This window comes from Bidens hawaiensis, unplaced genomic scaffold, assembly GCF_021521415.1.
Source record: "Bidens hawaiensis isolate Kalapana, Puna unplaced genomic scaffold, B.hawaiensis_p1.1 tig00011229_1, whole genome shotgun sequence".
Classification (NCBI taxonomy): domain Eukaryota; kingdom Viridiplantae; phylum Streptophyta; class Magnoliopsida; order Asterales; family Asteraceae; genus Bidens; species Bidens hawaiensis.
In genome coordinates, this window is record NW_027491874.1 from 584,679 (window position 1) to 612,218 (window position 27,540).

At 35.3% G+C, this 27,540-nt stretch overlaps 2 protein-coding genes across 2 annotated transcripts; both read left to right on the top strand.

The window, feature by feature from the left end:
* Positions 1–437: 437 nt before the first annotated feature.
* On the top strand, positions 438–1,871 carry LOC143537588 (uncharacterized). Its single transcript, XM_077031324.1, has 3 exons — positions 438–780; positions 1,051–1,244; positions 1,371–1,871. The coding sequence occupies exons 1-3, from the start codon at positions 438–440 to the stop codon at positions 1,869–1,871; spliced, it is 1,038 nt and encodes a 345-aa protein (XP_076887439.1).
* Positions 1,872–15,083: 13,212 nt separating this feature from the next.
* Positions 15,084–18,659, top strand: LOC143537595 (uncharacterized). The gene is made up of 9 exons (XM_077031330.1): positions 15,084–15,137; positions 16,229–16,374; positions 16,480–16,567; positions 16,654–16,879; positions 16,965–17,018; positions 17,110–17,207; positions 18,091–18,216; positions 18,303–18,392; positions 18,478–18,659. Exons 2-9 carry the CDS (start codon positions 16,241–16,243, stop codon positions 18,595–18,597), a joined length of 936 nt encoding a protein of 311 aa, XP_076887445.1. The 5' UTR covers positions 15,084–15,137; positions 16,229–16,240; the 3' UTR covers positions 18,598–18,659.
* The last annotated feature ends 8,881 nt before the right edge of the window (positions 18,660–27,540 follow it).

Below are 27,540 nucleotides of genomic sequence, written 5' to 3' on the forward strand. Positions count from 1 at the left end.
AAGAAAGAAATAGACTATTGGATACAAGTCCTTTTAAGAATCGTTGCATTAGACAAGTTTCTTGCTAAAAATAATTTAGCATTTCATGGAACAAAAGAAAAGTTGTATAAAAAAGGTAATGGTAAATTCTTTTTTTTTTTTTTACTTCAGCCAAATTGTAACTAATTGTACATCTTATTTGAATTTGTTTTAAATAGGTGATGGAAATTTCTTGGGTCTTGTTGAAATGTTGGAAGATTTTGACCCGGCTATCAAAGAGCATGTCCGCGGATCATAAATGATGAGGTTCATATTCATTATCTTGGACACAACACCAAAACGAGTTAATTTTTATGATAGCTCAAGAAATTAAATAAGAAATCATAAAGCAGATAAAGGAAGCAAAGTATTATTCAATCATATAGGATTGCACTCCAGATTTAAGCCACCAGGAACAGATGACTATAATTGTGAGGTATTTAATGTTCTCTTCTAATTTGGTTACTGTCGAGGAGTCCTTTTTAGGGTTTTTGGATGTTAATGATACCACGGGGAAAGGATTATTTGATATTACAGTTGAGGAGTTAAAGTCTCTTAGTTTAGAACTGGATGATATGCGTGGTCAAGGTTATGACAATGGAGCAAACATGAAAGGAAAACGCCAAGGAATGCAAACGAGATTTTTAAATGAGAATCCTAGAGCATTTTACACTCCTTGTGGTTGCCATTCTCTTAATCTTACATTATATGGTATGGCTACCATTTCTACTAAAGGAAAGAGTTTTTTTGGAAAGATCCAACGTATGTATACTATCTTTGCAAATTCTAATAATCGATGGCAAATTTTGAAAGAAAATGTTAAATCTTGGAGTCTGAAGTCTTTGTCTCAAACGCGTTGGGAAAGTCGTGTCAAAAGTGTTAAAGCTATTAAATTGCAACTTACTGATGTATGAGAGGCTTTACTTGAAGTTGGAGAAAAAGACGGTGATCTTGCAATTGCAAATTAAGCAACTACAATAGCAGAAAATATTGGTTTTAACCTTTTGGTATCAGTTATCATTTGGTATGAAGTGTTAGACAAGGTGAATATAGTGAGAAAAAGGTTACAATCGAAAGATATGCACCTAGAGATTGCTATTAAAGAAATAAAGAGATTGATTAACTTCTTTAAGAAATTTAGAGAAAATGGTTTTTCAAAAGCTATAGATGAAGCTGAGAAGGTTACTTTTGAAATGGGCATCGACTCGATATTTGCACAAAAACATGTAATTAAAAGGTAAAAACAAAGTGATGAGTGTTCAAGTAGCCAAAAAGCTTCATTTACCCCTCAAGAGAATTTTAGAGTAAATTATTTTTTATATATTATTGATCAAGCTATTGCTTCTCTTCAGACAAGATTTGATAAATTCAAAAATTATGAGAAATTATTTGGATTTTTGTTTCCACAAAACTTGAGAGGAATTGAAGATGAAGATCTTAAGTTATCCTGTAATTTTCTTGAAAATACACTAAAGTTTGAAGGAAGATCGGATATTGATGGCAAGGAGCTTTATATGGAGTTAAGCGCATTAGACACATTATATACCATGGAATTTAGTAGCCCTATTGAAGTCATGAAGCATTTGAACGAGACCCAAGAAAATTTCCCAAATGCAAGGATTGCATATAGAATATTGTTAACTATTCCAGTCATAGTGGCATCCATAGAAAGAAGTTTTTCAAAGTTGAAGTTATTAAAATCTTATTTACGATCCACAATGTCCCAAGAAAGACTTAACACATTGGCAATGATAGCCATCGAGAGCGAAATCTTAGATAGTATAAACTGCGAAGAGGTGATCAAACAGTTTGATGTCAAGAATGCTAGGAGAGCTTCACGAATCATCGGTTAGAGGTTAGCTACTATTATATTTGAGTTTATTACTATATATTTGCTATTTTTATTGTTATAAAATTAATGTCATTTAAAAAAACTATCTTATGTATTTCGTTACTCGTTAGAGCTTATGGGCCTTTTTTATGCTAGGCCTAGGTATTTGATTCTCAGAGACGGCCCTGGTTACTTCATTATTCCCGAGTTCCTTATGATCCATGTCACCCCAACAAATAGGAATAGGAATTTGACACTTCCTACCATATAGCATTTCGTAGGGTGGCATGTCAATAATGGCGTGCTAATTGTTGTTATACGAAAACTCCAATAATGGCAGGTAATGATCCCCACTATCTCAAATATCAATGATACTAGCCCGTAACATATCCTCAAGAGTTTGAATTGTGTTAATAATCATGTATGAAAATCTGAAACAAGAAACAAATAAACAAGAAACAGTAATAGTGAACCGGGCTTGTGTTTGACATAATTCCTTTAAATAGATTCGTGGTCTGTTCCCAGGGTACGCAGGTTCGAAGCAGCAGTAGCATACTGCCGGACTTGATCACTTACTTGAAACAAAAACGAAACAATGTCGCAGTAGAGAGTTAGAGAGAGATGTTGGTATTTTGGTGTGTTTAGCCATAAATCCCATAACAGAATATTGACTGAATAATGAACATTAGTGCATAATAATACTGAATAATGATCATAATAATGGTCATTGGTGCAGTTAAACCAAAAAAATAATGATCCAACAATAACGAAATGCTTCAGTTTAACAGTATAAAAAACGAGTGTAGAAACTGCCTTACGCAGGCCTGGGTTTTTGGAGCTGCATTCATGTCCACGGGATGTGCGAGCACGCACGAGTTTGAAGAAATTCTAGTCCAGAAACTGAAATTTTCAACCCCCCCCCCCCTCCTTGTGCGCAGATAGGACTTGTGGTAAAACACATCATAAAGCTTCAATGGAGTAGTAAAGGCTTTACCTTATAAACAACTCCTTATTTTGTTCCCACGCCAATGTGGGACAAGTATTTACCAATTTCAAATTTAAGACTTTCATTCACACTTATACCCAAAACTTCCAACAAATTGTTCACTCATTCTGGCCATCACTTTACAGGTGATAAAACAATACTAAATTACCGATACGCAACTAAGTATTCTACTCCCTAAAAGATGTGAAAAAAAAGTGTCCTTAGAATTAACAGAAAAAACCAAAAAGTTACTGTCAGGAATTGAAGCTGTTACATTATGCCTATCCGAGGCATGATTTGTTATAAGATTGTTTTTTTGGATTGATAAGATTAAAGCATACAAACGAAAATAAAAACAAAATATTACAACTGGATTCTTCTAATATTATTGAAAAAAACATTTGTAGGTTCCCAGCAGGATCAACACAGGGTTATCTCGTAACACGAGGGTGCGGAATCCCCTACGTATACGATACGAGTGTTTAATCGAGAGACACGTAAAGAAACACGTAACACGTAGGTCAAAGGTTACTTTGTTATTAGATGTGAATACTAGAAACACCAAAACCTGCTACGCCTTACAAAACGAACACCCCTAAGACCTCGTTATGCAAAACAGCGTAAGTTAGGTTTAAATAATACGACAACTTCACCTAACACCCTAGGCGAAGTTGTCCCTAACTTCGCCAGAACATAAGTTCACCAAAACCAAACTAACTATTACAGACACGATAGACTCGAGACAAATGAACTACTGGCATAATGCACCAACAGACTCCCCCTTGGCAGTAGCTTCATTTCTCTTACATCTTTGTCTCGTCTTGTAATCCAAAAAGCCGTACTTTCCATCTTCAAGCATGCACACCTTGTCTCACACAAACTGAGACCACCCTTTGATATTTCTTCGCTTCATCTTTCCAAGCAGGAATATAGAAAATCTTCTTTACGTTTAGTACCTGCAAATCAGCTTGAGACAAATTAACCAAGTGCATTGGATCATACACCCTTAACATCTCCTGTTCATCTTGATCTTCCATCATGGCTTCAGTAGTCTGGCAATCAACATACCACCATTTAAGTTCTTGCAACACATCTTGAGGCATAGTCTTCATTGGAACCTCTTTCATACATCTAATCGGTTTGTACTTCATAACCATCCAGGGCTTGCCATCAGCCCGCATTCCTCGATCTGTATCTTCAACCAACTTCCCCTTTTGAGGCTTCAATAACTCAAACTTTTTCTCCTTAACAACTTCACTCCACACTATTTTACTAACCCAACTAGCAAAATTGTCCCCACTCCTATTAATCAATCTTAAACGAGCCAAGTCCTTCACCTCACACTCAGGTAACGTATTGAACGATCTCAACTTCTTAGCAAAATACTGAATCCCATCATATCTTTTCACCACAAACACTTTTAGCTGATCATCATACAACCAACAGATAATACCTTTTTTCGATTCAGCATACCCTTTAATATTATAACTCTTCTTGAACAACGTAGGTACCACTGGCTTCTTTGTTTTGATAAACCAATGAGCATATTCTTCTTTCCACCGTGGCTGTTCCTTCCACTCAGAATCACTCGACACATTATCATCTTGACCCACACGTTCTTAACCAGCACTTGGAATATCATGTTCAACACTATCATCAGGTATCTCACCTTCCTCTAAACCACTGTCAATCTCAATCTGTTCACCAAGCCTTTCAATCTCACTAAGAGGCAAAACATCTTCATCCATATAATCCTCATCATCCACCACAAAAGTCTCACCACTTGCACTGCCAGATGGATCAATAGCCTCATCATCCACTACAACCGTCTCACCACTTGCACTGCCAGATGGACCAGTAGACTCCCCCTGAGATGTGGAAGCTCCAAGAGTTTGTTCAGTTCTTGGCAGCTCACCACCTGCATCTTTCGAAGCATTGGGATCATCATCTCTGTCCTCTCTCCTCTTGGTTCTCAACTCATCCCATTTGCAACTGGTCTCCCCCTAAGATGCTAAGAACTGTTTAAGCGTATCAAAAAGTTTACCATGTTCAATAAGAAGAGATGACTGAATTTGGTTCTCAGCCACTAGCCGTTGAATAGCTTGTGTATGAATGAGATTAATTCTTGACTGGTCAGCCACTACACATTCTAGATCCGCTATCCGCTCTAAATCTGACAATGAAGCATCAAAGGTAAATGACATGTGAGAAATGTCTTGAGCATATGGCGGAGGAATACCCAGAGTCACTGGAATTTCTGATGATGGGGGAATTGAAACAGAGGACCTAGTAGTCGCCATCATCGTAGATTCAACAAACATAGACACAACCTCAGACGGAGCAATAGTACGTTGTGGTAGAGACACAATCGCTGGCATAGACATCACAACTGTAGATGGTACACAAGATGGTGCTGACAAAGCCACCGTTGTAACACTAGATGTCACTGTTAATGGGTCGGATGAAGAGGGAGGCACTATAGACATACCAGATAACTGTGGAGGGGCAAATTAAACATACTCGAGCTTTCACCAGCTTTAGCCCTCTTTGATCTATGAACCAAGGCATACAACTCATGTTCATAATCCGACTCACTATCATCCGAATCTTTCCTCCTTTTTCCTTGAATCCTCTCTTGTGTAACCAGAACTCTCTGAGCTTCAACAGCCTCATCATTGGAAGAAGCAGATAAAGTTTCCTCTGAATCCTCTCTTGAGGGTCGAGATTGACCAACTGAACCAACGATCAAAGAAAATGGTACCCCAGACACTGCAATTGAAGAAACCCGAACTTCAAAGGAAGTACCAAAAATACCTTGCACTCCCAAAGCAACATCAAGATCTATCCCCTCTGCAGCAGATATAATAGGATCTATAACTGGATCATCCAGTAAGGGAGCTTCTTGAACAGGATCAACAGGAACTGGAGCAACATGAACCACGGGAGGTGGTTGTGGGATATGAGCTTGTGCCGGTGCAGGATTAGCAAATTCATCTTCTGGTGGAGCAACGTAGTCAGGATTCACAAGATACCCAAATAAAGCGGTGTGTCTCGGACGACGATCAGGATTACTCCGTGCGCTCGATGATCGACATTGAGCAAAAATTTTCTTGTTTACACATTCCACAAAAGAGATAGGACGACGTTGTGGCAGATTAGGGGCAACATGATTAAAAATCATCTGTAAAAATCTCTGATACATTAAGAAACCCTCCCTATCCGCTGCCCGCCGCTGACGATCAATTTCGTAGAACACCATTTTACTGAAGCTAAATGGTTTATTATATGTCAGCGCGGTCATGGCAGATTGCATTGTCGCACCCATACCATCGGTTCCAGCTTTGCGGCCGAACATGCAAACAATCAACACATGCATCAAGAAACGCCATTGATCCAATAGAAATCCCTTTCGACGTTGTGAGTCTTCCAACGGACCAGAGTATCCTATACGAAGAAATGCCCCATTCCTAAAAGAGGCTGAATACTCAGTGGGGTCCTGAGTAGTTTCAGCGCAAACTGTAGAGCCTCCTGTATCTGGTTTGCAGAGAACTGTATCACCTGACCATTTATGGTAGCACACATCACTGGAGGTTCCACACGACAATCATATTCCACTGTGTTCCAAAAGTCTTCTATATTTGGAAAAGAGATCGGAAGAGTCGTAGTGATAGCATGAAAAATCCTTGATCGGAGGAGAAACATGATAATTTCCGAGTAATCATCCACCCCACAAGCATCTGGGTCCAATGTCACATACATGTTTTGCCCCGGATAGAATTTTCTCTTATCCCCATCGCCTCCATCACCACCTGTACCACCCGCACCTGCTATAGCTGCCATACCTGCAAGGCAAACGAGTTAAGTTAGATAAATGTTTAGTCAGGTTGTAACTTCGCTTAGCATGGGGGAAGCGAAGTTGGTGTCGGCGAAGTTGTGACCATCAGATCTCAAGCAGCGAAGTTGTAGTAACTACACCAAATACGAACTTCGCCGCATATACAGTGCTGTATTTCAAGATCCTTTTCAGTTGCAATTACAGACAATCAGAGACTGACAACAGTTACAAGAATGTTCGATTAAGGTCTCGGAGTGCCAGACATTTCTAAAACATTCAAAATCCGACGGGTATTATCGATTATTAGGGTTATTCAAGAGAACAGATCAAAACCCTGCATTATGGGACTGATTAACCAACAAAACAAGTAAATTATGAATCGGTAGACGTCACTGCACCTTATTATCAGACAAGAAGCGGATTATATGAGGGTTGATCCAGAGAGATAAGTTCGCCGAGGGTTTAGAGGGTTTTAAGTGTTCAGTTTGACCAAAAATGGACCATTGCTTCCTTTTATACTTTCTGAAAAACCCAGTGGCGAAGTTATAACAACTTCGCCAGTTTGCCAACATCGCCTCCCAAGCGAAGATAATTTAAAACAATTTGAAAGAAGGAAAAGACCAAGAATGAGTAACCCTAGATTCTATGTTATTCACATAAGACAAAAATATAAAATAAACAAAAGTAAAATAACATTGACGGGATCAAATTTCAGTCTGTAGAGAACCCAGCATGTTTAAGAAAAGATCCGAACATGGAATCATACTGATTAAGAGGCTGTCACAAGGATCCATGTTCAGCATTATTATGGCATAGAGAAACAGATTGAGGGCAGGTATAAACTTAGTATGATTTTCATTGCTTCTGTGATACGGATTAGGTTCAATTAGGCTCAAAATTTATATGGACATCACTTATCGAACTGTGATGTCTCATATCTATTCTCAAAGCGTATTTGGCTTTCCCCAGATCACCCCGAGTTGACTTCGACCTGTAGTGTCTGATTAAACAATGTACATTTGAGTCGGCTTCACAATCCTTACATCTTGCACAAGACTCAGTTGGTGCCTCATCCATGTTAGACTTTGTGAATTTCAAAGGCAATAAGAAATAATAATCCCCCTTTTTTTTCTTTTTTTTAAAGAACTATAACAAACATCTGCAAGTCCCGAATCTGGATCACTGCAGAAAGATAACACAATATACGCCGGGATCAAGACACTAACGGGCTCGTGTATGACTGGGTAATCACTTTTCTTCCTTTCATTCGGGGAGATATATGTGGAGACATGCACATTTCAAAATGACTCTCCACAGTAAATCGAGCAGATTTAATTTGTATCACATTAACTATTACGCATCATGGAAAGCTACCGTACCAAACAATGACTGTTCTAAAGCCTTTTTAAGCCTAATAACTTCACCCGTTAGGCGCACAAAATCAGTTCATCTATCATTTTCCAAAGGTTGGATCAATTTTCAATTTAACATCAATTTTGAAGCTTCATGAGAAGCTATAGACTGAAAAAGTATATCATTTCCCTAAAAAAAATTTATATACAGACGCCCCGATCACTTCTAAGTCTTTGGGTAAATGGCTATCCCAAAAATCCAGTGGATTAGCATGACCAAACACATACAAATATGTGTCCCTCCAACTGAATGTAACCGATATAATTTTCAGCGAAGGAATAAAAACTCATCATAACCGCCCCAGTGGCTTTCAGTTATTAGATTAATGGCTATCCTTTGAGCCTACACGTAGATACAAGGACCAAACATATTCAAAAACATGTCCTTCAAACTTGAGCGACCGTCATAATTCTCAGCGATAGTGATTTTTTTTTTGTGTAAAAGAAAAATGATGGTTACTCGGGATTGATCATCCCATTAAGCTCAATAAGGTTTTGAAAACGGGACCGATCAAAAGCTTTTGTAAAGAGATCGGCAAAATTATCCAGTGAATCAACCTTTTCAAGCATGATTAATTTCTTCTCAGCACAATCCCGTATGAAATGATGACGAATGTCAATATGTTTTGTTTTACTATGTTTTATGGGATTGTTAGTTACTGAGATATCAGCAGTGTTATCAATGCAAATAGGAGTTTGAGTGAAATTCATACCATAATCTCGCATTTGTTGTTGTATCCATAAAACTTGGGAGCAGCAATTTGATGCTGCCATGTATTCTGCCTCACAGGTGGATATGGCCACTGGAGCCTGCTTCATACGTAGATGGATATAACCCATCCTTCGGTGCCACAATTCCGACTCAGATTCTGTTGCTTTTGACAAGAGACATGATTCTTCCGTCTCCATCTTGGTGGACCTCATGTCCATCACGTATGTATTCTTCTCTCTTGGAGCTTTCATCACAACCCAGGTTTCAGGAATCTTGAAACCAGGATGAAGCACAAGTGCTTCATCCTTTGTAAAGTGCACGGTGTAGTCTTTGTCACAGATCTGAGAAATGCTCAGAAGATTGTGCTTTAACTCTTTCACAAAATTAACCTTCTCCAACTTGATTTTCCCATTAGTAAAAGTACCGACTCCAGAAATTTTTCCTCCACTTTCTCCTGCAAAACTAACTCTTCCACCTTGTACAACTTTCAAATCACGTAACAATTTCTTATTACCAGTCATGTGCCGGGAACAGCCACTGTTGACAACCCACATGTTGTTTACAGCCCTGTTCGATTGTTCCTGCACAGTTAAAGAGACGAATTAAAAGTGGGGGACCCAAGCCCTTCTGGTCTTGGGTTGGTCAAACCTGTCAAACGGCATCCAACTCCTTGGTTGCCCAAAGTTCCCTTGAGGGAGGTTTTCATTTGATCTGAATGGAAGATTTCTAGAAAACTGATTATGAGGTCATCCAAACATCCTTGATTTTCTAGCATTAATGGATTTGAAGTTACCCGTTCGGTGATTAACTGGGAAAAAACGAGGTTGGTTTCTGTGAAATCTTAAATTTGTCCAACGATTAAAGTTGGATGCATTAGAATTCTTACCAGTACCAGTTTTAAAGTTCTTTCCATTTTCAGTTTTGGTTGGCCTCAAATTTTAGATTTCTTCCTTTTCAGCGGACAGTTACTGACAAAGTGACCTACCTTGTTACATCGAAAACAACTTTTGTTCGGACAATTAATTTTCTTTGGATAATCTGTGTCTCTCCGAACATTCTTTTCAGAAGTTGCAGCAGAAGATGAAGTTGCTTCACTGACAGTTTGTTTCACATAGGGGGGAACGAATGGGTTTAAAGAAGATTTCTTTTCACTAAAAGTATCACTCTATGCCCTGCTGGCGGTGCACGCATATAATGTATATATGTGTGAACTCTCGGGTGGGCAAAAGTAAAATTGCACTAATTTTGACGTTATTTTACTAATCTCGTGAAAATAACGTTAAAAGTGGGGGAAGGTTAATCAGGCATCATGTGGTGGCGTTGATAGCCGAAAGACAAGGGCACATGCATCAATCAGCCGGTGTCCCGATGATTGAGTGCTATGTACCTTATGTCCAAGGCTTGATGCAAAACTACTATCGAGCCGGGGGTCTCATCGGAAGCAGCCTCTCTATCCCTATGGGGTAGAGGTAAGGTTGTCTACATCTTACCCTCCTCAGACCCTACCATAGCATTGCTATTGGTGGGATATACTGAGTACGATGATGATGATGATGATGATGAAAAGTATCACTCTCCCCCCGTATGAGTAACACGACTTCATCATCCACTTTGCGAATGTTCACAGACTCCTTATTAGTGGAATCTTGATCCACAATTGACGATTTTGTCTGAACCGATTCATTAATATCTTTATCGAGGTTCTCATGATTGCTCAATTTAACGTTGGTGTTGCTTGATTGAACTCTAACGGGTGAGTCGATGGAGCTGATATTTCCCGTTACTGTCTCATCTGGTTTAACAAAGGCAGGTGGCTGATTACAAGGATTATAAGTATAGTTATTGTTAAAAGGTGGTGGAACTTCATTGTATCCAATTCCTCCTTTATCGTTGGGAGAACGTTGAACACTTAGGACATGATTAAGCATCATTGAAGAGTTCCTAAACTGTTCAAGTTTTCTGTTTAGTTCCACCACTTTCACTTGATAATCTGTTATCTGTTTGTCCTTTTCAGCAATAAGTTTGGTTTTTCTTCCACAACCTCATAACTTAGATCGATTACTTGGATTTTCTCAGCTAATGTTGCCTTAAGGCATCTTATGTCTTTTTTACCAGCATTAATTTTGACCGAGTAACTGTTTTCCTTTTGTTTAGAGTAATGATGTTCTTCTTTTACAATTTTTAATTCTTTTTCCAAACTTACATACTGATCAGTTAAAGCATTTAATTGATCAGACAATTTTTCACATTGTTCACAATGAGGTTCAGAATATACCTCTGAGAGCTGATCATTCACTTCTGCCATGTATGCTTGATCCTCCACTGGTTCCTTGTCACATCTTTCACTCACGATATTAACCAGATTTGCTTGTTCAATCACCTCCTCAACTTTGATGTTCCAATTATACCCACCATTCTGTTGAGATACCATGGCTTTTATTTCATTTCCATTCCCATTCTGTTGAGTAGGCCTGTTCTGACTCCGTTCAACTTTCTCATTTGGGCACTCTCTTGCAAAGTGTCCATTCTGTTGACAGTTGTAGCAACGAACCTTTGACTTGTCAAATCCCGGTCTCTCTCCCACGAACTTTCGTCCAGTCTTCTTCATAAACCGTTTTACCCTTCTTACTATCATCGCCATTTGCCACTGCAAATCCATTTCTTCCATGTCATTAGCATCTATCTGATCATAGTCCTCATCCAAGGTTGCAGGGTCAACTATCTTTCCCCTGATGTAATTCTCATAAGACGGAATGAAAGAGGCATAAAGAGCAAATTGTTGTTCAGCAGATTTTACACTCATTGGCATCTTTGAGTAATTTACATTTGAAAGACTGGTAGAAGAATTACTAACTGAGGTTTGAGATTTTGAAGAACCACTTCCACTTGCTACAAAGCATATATCTCCATCCATAGTCATCACCACATGACCATCTTGCGTAGAATTTGGTTCCCCGCCTGAGTAATAGGCGGTCGAATCTGTTTTAGAGCTTGAGTTTGCAAAGCCTTTTGCACCATACATTCCCGGATCCTGAACCTGATCAGTAGGCGTCTCTTTTCGTAACATATTAAGCTCATAATTACGTAACTTGTTAACCACCTTCTCTAAATCAAAGCTATCAAATTCTTTATCTTCTTTCATCAGAACTGTGTACATCTCCCATCTTGGTGGAAGAGCATCAAGAAGTTTTTCCACAATCTCACTCTCAGAATACCTTATGGAGTAGTTGTCCAATTCGGTTATCAAGTGATAGTATCTTATAATGATGTCATCAAGCGATTCATTCTTAAGATACTTGAATACCGAGAACTGAGTTTTTAATAACTTTGTCTTGGAGTTTCGAATTCCGACGTTACCATCATAGCGGTTCTCCAATGCTTCCCACAATTCTCTAGCCGACTTGTACTTTCAGAAAGTATGAAGAATTTCCTGAGGTAGTGCCATGGTGATTGCAGCTAGTGCCTTACTTTCTGCCTCGTACATTTTCTTCTCATCGTCCTCCATCTTATTATATTTTTTTAGTTGCTCACGTCCTTCAAACTCAGTTGTTGGAGGGATATAACCATCCTGAATACATACCCACATCTTTGCATCTTGATATTTCACATACTGCTCAAATCTGTCTTTCCACGCAACAAAATCAGTGCCTTTAAGTAACTTTGGAGCTTTAGTCGCTGACCCAGCTTCAACTTCCATCTTCACCAGTTCAGTGATGTTTATCGACGTCATATTAAACCGAAACAAGAGCTGGAACTAATTGAAACGGTATTCTGTGATGGCGAAGAAAGTATAACTTCGCCTTGTGTTAACTTCACCAAAGTACAACTTCACCAAGTAACTTCGCCAAAATACAACTTCGCCGAAGAATTAACTTCACCAAGTAACTTCGCCAAAGGGAACTTCGCCGGAACCCTAATAACAGGTGACGGCAACTTCGCTGGATGTGAGATCTGATTTTGAGCAGTGTTTTTCTTGTTTCAAATGATTAAAAGGTAGTATGGAGTGTGACGAGGGTAATATAGTGTAGGAATTGACTGAACGAACGGTGTTTTACGTGAAACGATTCCGCAAAAAGTCTAGCGGAGTTCTTTAAACACAAGTGTGATAATCCCGAACCACACAATCACGAGCAAACGCTCTGATACCAATTGTAGGTTCCCAGCCAGATCAACACAAGATTATCTCGTAACACAAGGGTGCGGAATCCCCTACGTATACGATACGAGTGTTTAATCGAGAGACACGTAAAGAAACACGTAACACGTAGGACAAAGGTTACTTTGTTATTAGATGTGAATACTAGAAACACCAAAACCTGCTACGCCTTACAAAACGAACACCCCTAAGACCTCGTTATGCAAAACGGCGTAAGTTAGGTTTAAATAATACGACAACTTCGCCTAACACCCTAAGTGAAGTTGTCCCTAACTTCGCCAGAACATAAGTTCACCAAAACCAAGCTAACTATTACAGACACGATAGACTCGAAACAAATGAACTACTGGCATAATACACCAACAACATTTTAAATGTGCATACAATTTATCATGTACCAACAACTAGGGTCAAGTTATTCTACAAAGGGGGGACAAAAATGAGAAGGATTTATAGCCACATAAAAAATCATAACTCAAAATTTAATAAAAAAACTAAAAAAGTAAAAACACAAAAATGTTTCCACCGTCTTTTTATTTATCATTGTGTTTTGTGTTTATTTTTATCATTGATTGTGTCTTTTTTTTCTTTGACATTGTGTTTTTTTCTTGATATTGTGTTATATTTTGCAATCTGTTATGTCTTTTTTTAGTTATAATTGTGTCTTTTATTCATTTTTTTGTCATTGTGTCTTTGATCTCGGCATTGTGTCTTTTCGTCGGTTTTTTTGAACGGGAATGATGCGGAGAACATTTTAGTTTTTTAAATTTTTTTGTTTTTTATTTATATTTTGAGTTACGATTTTTTTATTTGAATTTATTTTTAAGGGGTTTTTTGTGTGGTCACAACTTTTTCTCACACTTCTCATTTTTGTCTCGATTTGTATTTTAAATTTACCTCCAACAACTAATCTTAAAAACAACACATATTCACATAATTTATACATGCTTATAATAATACTAATGGGTTAAGTCAATTCAACAAAAAAAATACTAAGGGCGCGTTCGTTTCACGGAATGGAATGAAATTGGAATTGGAATTGGAATTTGCATAGGATTTGGAATTTGAAGGAATTGGATTTGGAATCTAAACATTCCAATAGGAATTAGAATTTGAAGGAATTGGAATCCTATTCCATTCTTGATGTGTTCGTTTAACAAATGAATTGTAATCGGTTTTTTTATTTTTTATCTTTTTAACGAGGATAACGGCAGAAACATTTTAGTTTTTTTACTTTTTATGTTTTCGATTTATATTTTGAGTTATGAATTTTTTTTTATTATTTTTGAATATTTTTTTGAGGGGTTTTAAAACCCCTCAAAAAAATATTCAAAAATAATAAAAAAAATCATAACTCAAAATATAAATCGAAAACAAAAAAAAACTAAAATGTTTTTTTCGTTGCTCTCGTTAAAAAAAAATCTCGAGAAAAGATTCCAACGAATTCACTTGAAATCCTCCACATTTTGGAAGGATTTAGAATCCCTTGATTTAAAGGAATTTGAAGGAATTGAATTCCAATTTCAATTCTCTGACAACCGAACACACCATTTTAGATTCCTATGAATTAAGATTCTAATTCCAACGAAATGAACACGCCATGTCATGAGATTTTAATTCCAACTCCTTTGAATTCCCACAAATTCTATGAAACGAACGCACCCTAAGGCCTATGGGTATACCTTATAACAATACTAATTTACATATGCTTAAAATCCTCATCATACACAACCATAATAATTTATTTAACATTAAATAAAAAAAGATAAATAGGGATAAAACAATTTTCTTAAAATAAGGTGAATTAAAATTAAGTAAAAATAAGTGATTTGATACCAATATATAGTTAAGAAGCTTGAATGAATAACTTCAACGTGCTAAACATCATGAACGTGGGTTACATTGTTGAAGCTAACTACTTGTAGTTTGGGCCGACAAGAGCACACCATCTGGTAAATCCAACGGCTCAGATTAAACATTTCCTTCAACGGCTCAAACTCGTAACTCTTGACTGCGCATTATTACAACTCGCGTCTTGATTCGAACATCAGATACGGAAACCCTAGTTTACGCCCAAAAGGGTATTATTATTATTATTATTATTATTATTATTATTATTATTATTATTATGAAAGGAACCAAGCGATTATTAGGTGTATCAGAATCCAACCCAGATACCAATTCCTTCGTACGTACCTTCATTTTCATTTTTATTAGATTTAATTCATGATTATACTCATTTTTATCTGTTTTCTCTAAATTTGAGCCAATTGAGATGATATTGTGGAGCTGATTTGTAGGTCTTTTGAGCTGTATGCTGAGATGTTAGATGGGTTTTGCTAGATTAAGATGTTGGGAATTAATAGGGGTGTGCACGCTTCGGTTTGGGTCGGTTTATAAAAATTGAAACTTTGGTTTCTGAATTTTTTAAAAACCGTTGGGTTTTGTTTTTTTTTTTTTGCTATTTGAGCTTGAAGATTTTTGGTTGAAAAAATTGGCACAAAATAATGAATGTGGGAAAAACTTATCTTGTTAATTAATAACTAATAATCTATTATCATACATTTGGGCTATTAAATATTCGAGTTACAAGTTTATTAATTTCTTATGAATTATGTAAAATAAAAATCTAGCAATCGGGTTCGGGTTTTTTTTTTTTTAATTATATGCAAAACCAAAACCGAATCATAAGTTCGGTTTTTACAAAAACAAAAACCAAACCATCGATTTTTTCGCGGTTTGGTTTATTTTGGTTTCGAGCTTGGATTAAAAAAGCATGCTCGAGGTGAGAAGCGACCTAAGGAGAGCCATTCTTCTCCTTTTCCTACATAAGGTGAGCAATGTTCAGAAAGCTAGCGCCTAGGGAGCTTTCCGGGTGTGGTGATGGACAAATGCTTCTAGGCTTCTTGTACAGGCTGACTTTTTATAGGGTCTGATGAGTGCGATCAGCCTTGGAGATGCGAAGAAGATGAACCTTGTAGAAGGTGGGATGAAGAAGCGATAAGAACTTACAGATGAGAAGATGGGAGTGTGGGACTTACTTGGCGCGAGACGGAGATGATGTCTGTGAGTTTTAAGTTTGAACCAAGTTTGTCTACTGAAACTCAATGAATATATTTTAGGTTAAACGTCGCTTTTGTTTGCCTCTCTCGCTTTTTTAGTCCAAGTTTCGGGTTGGTTTTTTCGGTTTCATGACACCCCTAGAATTTAAATTAGCAAATTGAAAGAAAAAACGAGTGCATAATGGTTTGATTTCTTACTGTAATTATGTGATTTCAGAGTAAAAAAGTTATGGTTGGACCTCAAGTTGATGCTCAGTGGGCAACATCATCTCAAACAAAGACGATAGGGGTCCCATCGTTGAATATGCAACGTGCTGAATCGTCAAAGCAACATGTTAGAGCTCTCAATAACCAGTTTGCTTGGTCTGTGAAGTGTGATCTGTTATGTTTTGTCTGCAGCTTGCTCTATTTTTATAATTTGGTCGGTTATTTAGTATCTATGATGTTATGTTTTGTTATTCTGTGCAGTTGGATCCAATCTCAGTTACAGAATCACCCTGATGAACTCTGGGAAGATGGCGTTACTGACTACCTAACGCATGCTTCAAACATCATGGTAACGTAGTTTTTGTGTTAAATAATGATTGGAAGTTTCTGTATAGGAAAAACGGGCCTTTTCATTTGTTGATGTTCTTGATATAGGAAAACTTTAGTGATGTTGTCAACTGGCTTAAATCAAATTCAACAAAGAGTGAAGCTTTGTTAGAACATGGATCACATGCTGCTCAGAAGAAACTTGTTACAGAAAATAAGGAAATTACAAATGTACCCCCGTTTTCTGCATCGACTCCAATATTTGCAACTTCAAGTTTCACAAGCTCGTGGGCCCCCACACCACCCTCCAACAATCCGTTTCCTTTTTCGTTTGGTAAGTGGTATTGAACTTATTTTCTGTTAGTATGATTATTGTTGCATGTCAAGTTCATTATTTTGATTTGTTTTGTTTTTCTTAGGGGGGCAGAGTTCAATTCCTGTAAAGGCGGATACTTCAAATGATGCCGGTGGCGGTAAGATACATAATTATTATAAAATTTTATTTTGTAACAAGTTTTATGAAGCTATGTTGTCGAGTGAGTGATCGTTTATGTTTCTTGATAGATGATGAGATTGAGCAGCCAAGCAGCCCGTCTTTGAAGAAGACTGAAGAGACTGGCATACTTGTGGTGCATGAAGTCAAATGTAAGCTCTATGCTAAGGTAATTATCAAAAAGGAATTTTGTTGACAAATACATATAAATATTATTCTACTTCTGTGTTAGAAAGAGTGACAATGTCAAATAGATAAACTTAGAAAGGAAACTTTTAATAGATAGAAACTTGCATTCATTCGAGACAATCTAACATCACACGTGTTGCAGTTTTTCTCGGATTGGGATTGTGTTCTATGCACTATATATGTAGGGTTGCGTTATTTCTAGAACCAATAGTATGCTGAGACATGTGCATGTCGCTTCAATAAAATGCTAAAATTGGAAAACATTGGTTTTTTTACCTCTTCTCACTGTTTTCTTTGATATTATATTTTCATACACGTGCATATAGGGTATATGCATATATACATTTGGATAAAAGACTATTAATACCAATTTTCTTAAAATAAATCTTAAACATATCAAAATTTTAAGTGCACTTTAGTAAATTTAGTACAAAGGTTAATTCGGTTCTTGTAATTTCCGAGAAGAATGTCCACTATGTATCAGTATATGTATGTATAGTTTTAGACATAAATATATCTCTGTATAAACAGAAATTTTTTATTTATCCCTCTCCACTCTTTAAAAAATAATAAAATGTGCACATATGCATATAATACACATGCATATAGTGTATATGTGTATGTGCATTTGGATAAAAGACTATTTATTCCTTATTTAGAAAAAAAGTAAATAAATAGTAGTGTAGTACAAGGGTTAATGAGGTTCTTGCAATCCTCAACATACTACTGGTTCTAAAAAGAACGCCCACTGTATATATATGTTTGTATATGTATATATGATTTTAGATGTGAATATTATCTTTTTTTGTAAATAGTGTACACGATCAAGCCTGACATAGTAAAATCTGACTTTCTGATTTCAGTCAACTAATCCAACGGATAAAGATGCGTGGAAAGATAAAGGCACTGGACAACTATCTATCAAATGCAAAGAAGGTGTCACCAAAGGCACTAAAGACTCCAAACCGACAATTCTGATTAGAAATGATGTACTTTGTTTTCTTTTTCCCTTTTCTTATGTTCATAAATTCTGCATTAAGTACATATAATTCATTTTGTATTCTACTTATGACAGGTGGGAAGATTGCTGCTTAACGCATTATTATATCCTGGCATAAAAACAAACTTGCAAAAGAACTCCATTGTTGCTATTTTTCATACCGCTGTACGTTCATTGTTCATAATTTTATATGATGTTTTTTGGTTTAAATAGGTTATACTTACATGACCGTGAGTTTATTATTTTATAGGACGATAACGGGAGTGAGAATAGTAAAGTTGTTGCACGGACGTTTTTGATAAGGACAAAGAGTGAGGAGGACCGGGACAAGCTTGCAGCCGCCATTAAAGAATATGCTCCGGTTGCCTGAAATGGTGACCGGTGTTAATCCTCCATCTCATGGTGCATTATTAGCCAGAAGCAGCTGTGCACCAAGTGGGTTGCTGTCGTGATGTATATGACCGTGAAGGTCATTTTTATGAACCGGTTAAGGAGAATGGTGCGAGTCAAGGTCAGTTATTTACAACTTTGGAAAACTAGTGGTTGCGTATTGTATGTATCTTTTGTAAAATGAGATTCCGAGTTGTGCCATTGATTGCGGTTAAATGCAACTAAAGGGTAGTTTTATTTAGAGATGAATTCTTTTGTTATATAACAGCATGATAATGTTTTAACGCTTGTTCGCGATATTAAGGCGTTTATCGTACCATGGAAGGAGGATTATATAATATTTGAGTATGTCGTTTATAATTTCGTATATTAAACTTAGCATTTAGGGTATAAGCCAGTCAAAACAGTTCGGTTTTGACTTTTGACGGTTTGGTCTAGTGTTCTTTTCTTAACACAAATTGTACTATTAAATCATTAGCAAGCTAAGGAAAAGGGGTTTATATAAAAAAACACTAAAAAAGAATTTAAGATCTTGAAATATGTTAAATTAAATTAAAATTACTTATTTGCATTTTAAGATGCATAAACATGAAGAGGCTAATTTATTTTAATTAAAATTATATAGATTATTATTATTATTAGTGGTATTTATTATTTTATGTTTCGGCCGTTTCAATTTATCTATAGCCGGTTTCAAACCGTAAACCGAACTACGAAACCTAATTTTTTAAACCATGTACTAAACCTTATTTCTCCTAACCTAGCTGATTCGGACTGATTTGGATTGTAACATCCTAGACTGAACAGATAACATGTAGGCCTGTCATCAGGTTAGTTGATTTGTATGAATTTTCTAGTTGAATATTATAAAAATATAAAGTGGATAGATGATCCAATTCAATAATGGCTTGTATTGTACATTGGTAGTTTGAGAGTTCAGCTGGACTGGTCATGAGTACTCGAGTCACCTTGACTAGTATTGAGATTACCATATGTGTTCATTGAAAGCTACTATTTATAGATACATAACGGATGCTTACATGAATCCAGTAATTTCTTTATGAATCATATATTGTTTTTTTCAGTCTACAAGAGTAGATTGGCACCTATGGGTTGTGTGGGCTGTGCCACTGCACAAGGCCCAAAAGTTTTAGGGGCCCAAAAGAGAAAACTAGTTTGTTATATGCATACATATATCAAATGCAAAACGTATTTAAAACAAGAACCTCGGGTGACTCACATGGTATTCCAGACGTAAAATGTCTCAAGTTCTAATTCTGAGCCAAGCAAATTCCCTTTTCTTTTGTTTCACACCAAAATAATGCTGAGCCAAGCAATTTCCTTTTTCTTTGTTTCACACCAAATATTCCTGTTTATTAGTTGGCCCTTTCTTTTTATGTTAAGATCTTTTTATTATGTATTTTATATTTAGTGTTCTTAAACAAAAGTCCGTAATAATAACTAAATTTAAAAATCAACGAAAAAGTTATATAATAAAAAAGCCTATTTAGTTTTGGATGATATAAGCCTTAGACTGATTAGGGACACCTTTTGGATTCTTTAAAAAAAACAATTTTACACATAGGGGTCATATTTTTTAACTCGCACAGGCTTCCAGGGTCTTCTCGAATTTTCAAAGACGGCCCTTTGTAGATTGAGAATAGAACTTAGTCACTCATCAATTTTTTTACTCGCACAGAGTCCCAAGGTCTTCTTGCAATTTCAGAGAATAGAACTTCTTAGTCACTCATGCTTGATTGAAGGCAATCCATTATGGAGCCAATCACAATTTCGCAAGTATGTTGTGGGCAACTAACAACATTGGTTGATATGAGGGACCAAATATTATAAATGGTATAAAAAGCCACTTATATTTTCTTTTGTCTATGATTGTGAGTAGGGCTGTCACTTTTACCCGAAATCCAACCTCAAAAAACCCGTACCCGAACCCAAACTAACCTGATCCGAAAAACCCGAACCCAAGAAAAGACTAACCCGAACCCGAATCGAAGTAATTCGGGTTGGTTCTCGTGTTTAATTTATAAGTTTCGGGTTAACCCGATTAAACTTTTAGTTTAGAAATTAAATATATTTTTAGGTAAAATAGGCTTAGTCTTAGTCAATAAATTTATCAGAATCTAAACCTAATCAACTTTTGTCATTACAACTATTATGGATCGATTGTTTATTGTTAATTTATGTTTTCCGTTTATTACTAATAGCAACAATAATTGGACAACCAAATCACGCCTGATTGAAGACGATTATGGTTCGAGTTAGTTACTTAGTTTTACTCTTATTTTGAATTGTTTTATGACTTTATCAAGTAATGTTGGCTTATTATTTGATTATTTGTGTTACGAGCAAAGAAGATAATGTTGTTTTAATTTTAGCATTAAAGTTTTTTGTTTCATTGTATAGGATACTCGAAACCAATGTTGTAAAACTCCCGAGTAAGCGGCCGAGTACTCCCCGCCTCGGCCGAGTACTCCTTAGGTATTTTCCGAGTAATCCCCGACTACTTCCGAGTACTCGCCACTCTCCAGTCGACCGCCTAGGACCACCTAACGACTTTTACAACATTGCTCGAAACCCGATTAACCCAACCAGAAAAAACTCAAACCTGAAAAACCCGAAAAACGAACCCAAAGAGCACCCCTAATTGTGAGGCAAACCTCATCAAGAAGGATGACTGATAGAAACTTTAAAGAATATTTATGGTATATTTCCTTGAATCATTACACGATAGAATCCCTTATGTATAAATATAGGAAAGGGATAATTTGAGAATTTTATTGAGTTTTAAGAACTTAAGAACTCATTCTTAACCACACATTTAATTAAATAGATTAGATTATGTGGTTGTAATTAAATCTGATTAAAAAATTAAGTAAGATAAAGAATAAAGATGTACAGTGATTACACTAATTTAAATGTCCGTTACAACTATGTAATAAGTCGACTCAATGTGTAAAAAAATCTGTAATTCTTCTACGTACATGTAACCTACATATATTACATATATGTAAAAAAAATTGTTACGTTGAATTCTTTCGAATTCTTTAAACTCAAAGTGGTTCTCGAAAGAAATCTTACCTCTCTCTCTCTCTCTCTCTCTCTCTCTCTCTCTATATATATATATATATATATATATATATATATATATATAGGAGAAGTATAGTAAACCCGTGAAAACCTTATGTAACATCATTTTTTTACATATGTAATATATGTTGTTGCATTTAATACAAATCATTAAAAAGTAAAAAATAAAAATTGTTACGTATTTTTTTAACTTTTAAACATATTTTTCAAGAAAAAAAGATATAAACATTTTTTATTAACTTTAATTGTACACAAGTTTCAAAATTTAATTAAAAACATATGGTTGAGAATGAGTTTCTAGAGTTTTCACAACTCAAGTGAGTTTTTATTTTATTCTAACCCTACACATATATATACTATGTTAGCTACCCGTGTAGCACACGAGTTATAATAAATAAATTTATTTAAATAATAACATAATGTGAAATACAAAAAATATGTTCAACAAATATAAAGATATATTATATGGTTTAATAAATTAAACATTACACAATATAAAAATAAAAAGTTATTAGAAAATTCATAAATTTCTAAATATTTCTTTGTACACAATATTTGTAACTTTACTTTCTATACTAAAACTTAATAATTTCACAATGCTTCTGCTTTTAACTCTAGATAATGCAACATATAACTGAACATGAGCTAACATAAATTGTCTAAAAACAAACCAACCATCTATATTGATTGGCCTTGGCTTTTTTTTAGTATTAATTACGAAACAAAAATAAAGTTGAAATTTCATTCTTTGTAAAATTAATTATTTTATCTAAAGGTGTAGAATTTATTTTTTTTTAGAATAAAAGTGTGAGTTCCAATATTACTTCTTGATATGATTTCGACTTCTATAGCACGATTATCATATTGTATTTTCATATGCAGTTTAGCTCATTGCATAGACCAATTTTCTAGTTAATGTTTTAAGCAACGTCACTTCATCATTGCCTTTTATAACTAATCTATGACTTGACAACCTTAGATTTTGAGGCCATTTAAAACATCTGGAAACTAATATTTTCTTGTAACGCATCATTTTATGTCTGATAGATCCCATATGAAGAATAGTAATATTTTTCATCTCCTAGAAACATGGATAGTAGACTTTCGTTAATTTTCTTGAATGACCTCATTTTTTTATGCAAGGACAACTCATTCGCTAAATAAATATTTATTTTTAAATCTTCAATAATAAAGTCAATTTGTCATTTGATTAACATCATGCTAATGTCTAACATTTGTATTCCAAAACATGTAGTCTAGTATTTATATTTTTTTTGTGGATTTTTAAGATGATGAACTTAACATAAATGATGGGTTGATTAAATGGTCAACTAAAAAAAAATTTGTAAACGGCTACTTTTTTAAACCAACCCATGGGCCACAACTCATTCTAAAAAAAGAATTTGTAAACGGTTACGTTTTAAACCAACCCATGGGCTAAAACTCATTCTAATCATAAACTGTTTTAATTTGGACCATGTTTGATACTTTAAAGAAACCTGCTCGTTTAAATTAACATAAACACTGAGAATACATCAATAGTGAATTTGTCTTTTAAGGGTTTGAAAAGAAAAAAAAAACTTATAATTTAGTTAATAATCATATATATTTAATAAATTAAAGTTTAGTGAAATTTTAAATTTATGTTAGGCTTGCCTCTTCAACCAATAATATCATTTCTTATAATACCTTAATACTAATTAACTAATATAATATGTTTAAAACCTTAATTTTTACAATCATTATTCCCAATCAATGTAAAAATTAGTTACTTATATAAAACCTAATATTAATAACTAATACAATATATTTAGATAAACAAAATAACAAATTTATGTTGGTATGTAATTTTTTAAGTCGGGAAAGAATTATTAAAAAGAGAAAACAAAATATTAAAAAGAAAACAAAAATAAAATGCAAAACTATTAATAAGAAAGAATGTATTTAATATGATAGAGAGAAGGGAAAATTTTGTAAGAAACACTTTGGTGATACCATGTGGCATTTAGAAAGATTTATTTATTATATAGTATAGATATATAGGGTGTGTTATTGTACAATAATGGCTTATCGTACATTACGTATGCGACCTTCCAGAGCATTGGATTAAAAAACGCGTGGTGGCAGTTTTGTAAATAACCCAAACTAGTTCATGATCAATATCATCGATTACAAATCCATTCTGATTCAAATTCTGAACTCATCGCTCTATCTCATCCAATTTCTAAACCCTAATCAGAGCTTAAAGTATGAAATCTCTAAAGTCAAAAACCAGAGTCAAAATGAAATGCGTTAAACATCAAGAAAATTGATCAAAAAAATGATGATATAATCAATCAAATTGATGTGTAAGAGGATGTAGATTCATCAATCGATTATGAAATTGCATAATAATATACTCAATTGAATTCTGATTATGGTTCAAAATATTACGTTTAAACGTTCTAACCAAAACGAACACCTTTAAAAGTTCAAGTTAAACGTTCTGACAAAAAACGAGCACCTTTAAACGTTCTAAACAAAATTAAACGTTCTGACTAAAACGAACACCTTTAAACGTTCAAGTAGGGGTGTTCATCGGATCGGATAACGGGTTATTTGGCTTATTCGGTTCGGATTGTTCGGATTTGAAAATTTTGGAGCCCTATCCGAAATTTGATCCAATCCGAATTAGGGATATTCCTATTCGATCCGTATCCGATCCGAATTGAATTCGTATAGATTCGGATAATCCGAAATTATCCAAATAATCCGTATAACAAATATACAAACATAAGTTTTATTAAATAAACATACAAAATTATAAAATAAAAATAAAACACTACAAGAACAAGGAAGTTTAGTGTTAGAGGGTATAACGACGGGGTATTATGACATTTTCGTCTATGGTGTGTTAGGTTGAGTGAACGAATAATGAAGGTATGATTATAAAGTTATTGTAAATATTAATGGACTTGGCTATATACACTAATAACATGCTATATATTAGGATTATTCGAATATCCGAATAATCCGAATTTGTTGGGTTTTAACAAAATTATCAAAGTGATAAAACCTTACTATTACCAAAACGCAGCGGATATATGTTTTAAATCTTGTTAATATAAAGTGTATAAAACCAATTTTATACATGCAAAACCCAATCCCGGATCCATATACGAAATACATACTATCAAACACATGCATGTCACTATAAGTCCATGAATGTCAAGACTACCTTTCAAATCCAAGAAAGTATGAAAGAGATAATGAAATGGCTGGCTAGAACTTCAAAGAGGAGTTCCTCAAGCTTGTATACCCCAAGCTCTTGTCAAACACCCTTGGTTTAGCTAGGATTTTGTTCAAAATATTCTTCTTTCCCTTGGCTCCTATTTTGGCCGAAAATGTAGAGAGAAAAGAGAGGAGAAAGATTTTGTGATACTTGTGAAATTATGTCATGTGAAAGGGAGAGTCTTGTGGTCTTTCAAAGCACCACCCAAAGGTCCAATGGGAGTCCTTGCATGTTGCCACTATCTTTTGAAATAATAATAAACTAACCCTTCCTTTCTTTTATTATTATTATTATTTTCAAACCTTCCATATATAACTTATATATATGTATATATATTTTGTGTTATAAAAATAGTTACATTGTGTTATAAAGATAACACAATATGGGCAACATGCTAGGTAACATTATTCACATATTGTTACTTAACCTTCTTAAATAACACTATGGAATGCTCTCTCTAAAAGTATAAATCATCCATATGATTTATTCATTTCACAAGTATATTGTATTTAGAAACCCTTTCCAAATAACATAAGTGTCAATATTTATTTACTATGATCACATCATAATTAAGCAAATATAATTGGTGTTTGTCTAGCTTGTTATTGGCTATGACCCGAATTGGATCATAACGTACTAGCCACATCAATAATAATATGTGTCTTGGGCAGACCGAGACCAACAATCTCCCACTTGCACAAGATACATAGAAGATTGATGCAAGCAGTAAATACCGCCTAACTACGGTTTACTACCCCTAATACGAATGACAAAGTGTCATTCAATAACATTATCCCCTTCAAGTCCCTTACTTGAAATGATTTAGGTGAAACTATCATTTATCCTTTTGCCACAGATGTCATGTCAAATCCAAAGACACAGAGTGATCATTCTCTGTTGATTTAACTTAGCAGGCCTTAGACATCTTACTCTCAACGAATAAGAGGGACAAATCCCCTCTTGACTACATACGTCTCTCACAATCACCTTGTACTATACCTGATCTTAGACTTATGTACTGTCATGTTTCAGAGCAGAGTATAATAGTTGGTGAATATCAAGACTCAATATGTATCTCAGGTCAGAGGATACTATGATATTCGCCTTTTACTCAAATTTACTTATGATCAATCACAAAGATTCCATGTAGTAACATTTGAGAGCGGGTCAGTCTAATATTTATATCCCATAAATATCTATAAACCTTGGCAGCAACGTTTTTCTCTATATTTAGACCTTATAAATATCTACCAATCCAAGTTCATAATAGTCTTACCTTCATATTTGTTCCCATAAATATGAGCGACTACGAACATTTAGAATAAGTAACTTATTCATGGATTTAAACATGCTAAAATGGAACATAACTCAAAATGTCATAATGATAAACCATAATCATATGAATGAGTGAAAATAACAATTGTTCCGATATCTAAATACAAAATTAGATCATATCCAATCACTAGAATATCGAAGTCCTAAGGCACAAGTGTGACCTTCATGCTTTGGCCTTTCAAGGAGCTTCGTGAGTGGATCCGCAATGTTTTGATTGGTGTGAACTTTGCGAATACATATCTTTCCTTTCTCAACTTCATCCCTTATGTAGTTGAACCTCTGCTCAATATGCCTCGTCTTTTGATGAGCACGAGGTTCCTTGATTTGAGCAATCGCACCCTCGTTGTCACAAAAGATTTCTAGAGGGTCCTGAATGGTACGGACCACCCCTAGGTCGGCAATGAATTTCCTAATCCACGCAGCTTCTTGAGCTACCAATGAGGTGGCGATATATTCTGATTCTGTGGTGGACAAAGCTACCACATCTTGTTTCGAGCTCTTCCAAGAGACTGCCCCACCATTCATAATGAAAACATATCCCGATTGTGATCGAGAATCATCTCGATCGGTTTGGAAACTCACATCCGTGTAACCTTTTACAACGATTTCCTCCTCACCCAAACCATATATTAAAAACATGTCCTTAGTCCTTCTAAGATATTTCAATATACTCTTAACCGCCATCCAATAGCTACTTCCCGGATTATGTTGGAATCTACTTGTCATGCTTAAAGCGCATGACACATCCGGTCTAGTGCATACCATTGCATACATGATGGATCCAATAGCCGATGCGTATGGGATCTCATTCATTTTATCTTGCTCTTCCTTTGAGCTTGGACATTGAGACGAACTCAATATTGTTCCTCTTTGAATAGGTACCAAACCTTTCTTAGAGTTCTCCATCTTGAACCTTTTCAAGATTTTGTCAATATATGCACTTTGGTTTAAACCTATCAACCGCCTTGATCTATCCCTATAGATCTTTATTCCCAAAATATAGGCGGCTTCACCAAGATCTTTGATGGAAAAACAACTTCCAAGCCATGCTTTTACACCTTTCATGGTTAGAATGTCATTTCCAAATAGTAGTATGTCATCAACATACAATACTAAGAAAGTGATGATGCTCCCACTAGCTTTCTTATACACACAAGCTTCATCACCATTCTTGATGAATCCAAATTTCTTAACTTCTTCATCAAAACGGTG